The sequence below is a fragment of the Octopus bimaculoides genome, chromosome 20, assembly GCF_001194135.2.
Source record: "Octopus bimaculoides isolate UCB-OBI-ISO-001 chromosome 20, ASM119413v2, whole genome shotgun sequence".
In the NCBI taxonomy this organism is placed as follows: domain Eukaryota; kingdom Metazoa; phylum Mollusca; class Cephalopoda; order Octopoda; family Octopodidae; genus Octopus; species Octopus bimaculoides.
Window position 1 is genome coordinate 32,403,872 of NC_069000.1, and position 1,428 is coordinate 32,405,299.

The 1,428-nt window shown below is 36.8% G+C and overlaps 2 protein-coding genes across 2 annotated transcripts in view; one reads left to right on the top strand and one right to left on the bottom strand.

The window, feature by feature from the left end:
• Window positions 1-1,428, bottom strand: part of LOC106877702 (putative mediator of RNA polymerase II transcription subunit 26) — a 271,412-nt gene that overhangs the window by 10,561 nt on the left and 259,423 nt on the right. The window contains exon 3 of the mRNA XM_014926660.2: window positions 358-691. Within this exon, the coding sequence (XP_014782146.2) occupies window positions 358-691 (334 nt within the window). The remainder of the gene's footprint in view (window positions 1-357; window positions 692-1,428) is intronic.
• Window positions 1-1,428, top strand: part of LOC128250345 (uncharacterized) — a 19,990-nt gene that overhangs the window by 2,600 nt on the left and 15,962 nt on the right. The gene's annotated exons all lie outside the window — the stretch shown is intronic.

The following is a 1,428-nucleotide window of genomic DNA, read 5'->3' on the forward strand; positions in this document are numbered from 1 at the left end:
CCACCATACCCTGCCACCATACCCTGCCACCATACCCTGCCACCATACCCTGCCACCATCCCCTGCCACCATCCCCTGCCGGAGCCTCGTGGAACTGTTTAAGATAAATGCTAGCTCTCGAACACAGTTTTTTAATATGAACAAACGAAGTGCTATCGGAACTGGAGGTTTAGTTGAGGTAGTATAATGAGAACAGATTTATGATTTTGAATGCAGGAACTGTGTGAATGAGGTCCAATGAGAATACAACGTCATGACTGATAAGTCATGAATACAAGTATGTAAGAATATATGAATGCACGAACACATCTGAAATAAAATAATATTATAAAATGTCAAAAACATAATATATTATACCTGTTGAACAACCCGGATAATGTTTTATAGTTGTCTTGAAGTATATCATAGTTCCTTTCTAATTCATCATAGCGTTCCTGTTGACGTTGTATCCGTTGTTGTAAATAAGCTAGCTCCCATTTTTGTGTTGAATTTTCACGAACAAGCACACGGTTGTGGTCAGCCACAATCAAATAGCTGGCTTTGTATTTCCGGCAGTTCGATTTCCACCTGTCCAGTTCTCGGTGACATTTTTTACTGTCATCTTTCAGAGCTTGGATTTCCTTGATCAATTCTTCAGCACTGGCATTGTGGGCATTATCCGCAATAGGAAAATGTGTCATAACAGCACAATCTGAAATTTGAAAACAAAATTATTATTGTTAATTTTTTTATTATTATTATTACGAGAAACACATAAATCATCATCATCACCATCGTCGTCACCATCATCACCATCGTCGTCACCATCATCATCATAACCATCCGCCTCCCATAATTTCGGAGTTAATAAAATGAAGTAACATTCAACAGCATGGGTCGATATAATCGACGCACTGTACCCTACAAAATTAATGGACTGTGCCTTTGGCTGAATCGTTAAATCGTCGACAAAATTACTCTTTATATTCTGTGTTTAAATACAGCCGATATTAAGATTACTTTTCCTCCTTCTGGGGTCGATGATATAAATTATCAGTCAAATACTGGTATCAATGGTACCAGCTGGTCCGCTCTCCTTATTATTGACTCAGTACTTCATTCAGAACTCACTTTTAACATCGAACATTAATTATAAAGCTGAAGGAAGATCAAATATCGGGGAAATATGACATGACTTTCAAAGTTAGTACATCGGCGCACAATGTGGAAAAGTGTAACAGACAATCAAATCGATCCATGTATTTAAATTGATACTTAATACTTTGATATTACACCGATGGAGTGGTAACCAACTCCAAGTTTATTAATCAAGCATTTAATTTTTTTGGTTTTTTGGGGGGTTTTTTTGCTACAAGAAAGAAGAGAAACAATTCTAGAAATGTCGAACTTTATGCAGGCTTTATTAACGGAAACATAAACCTCATTATA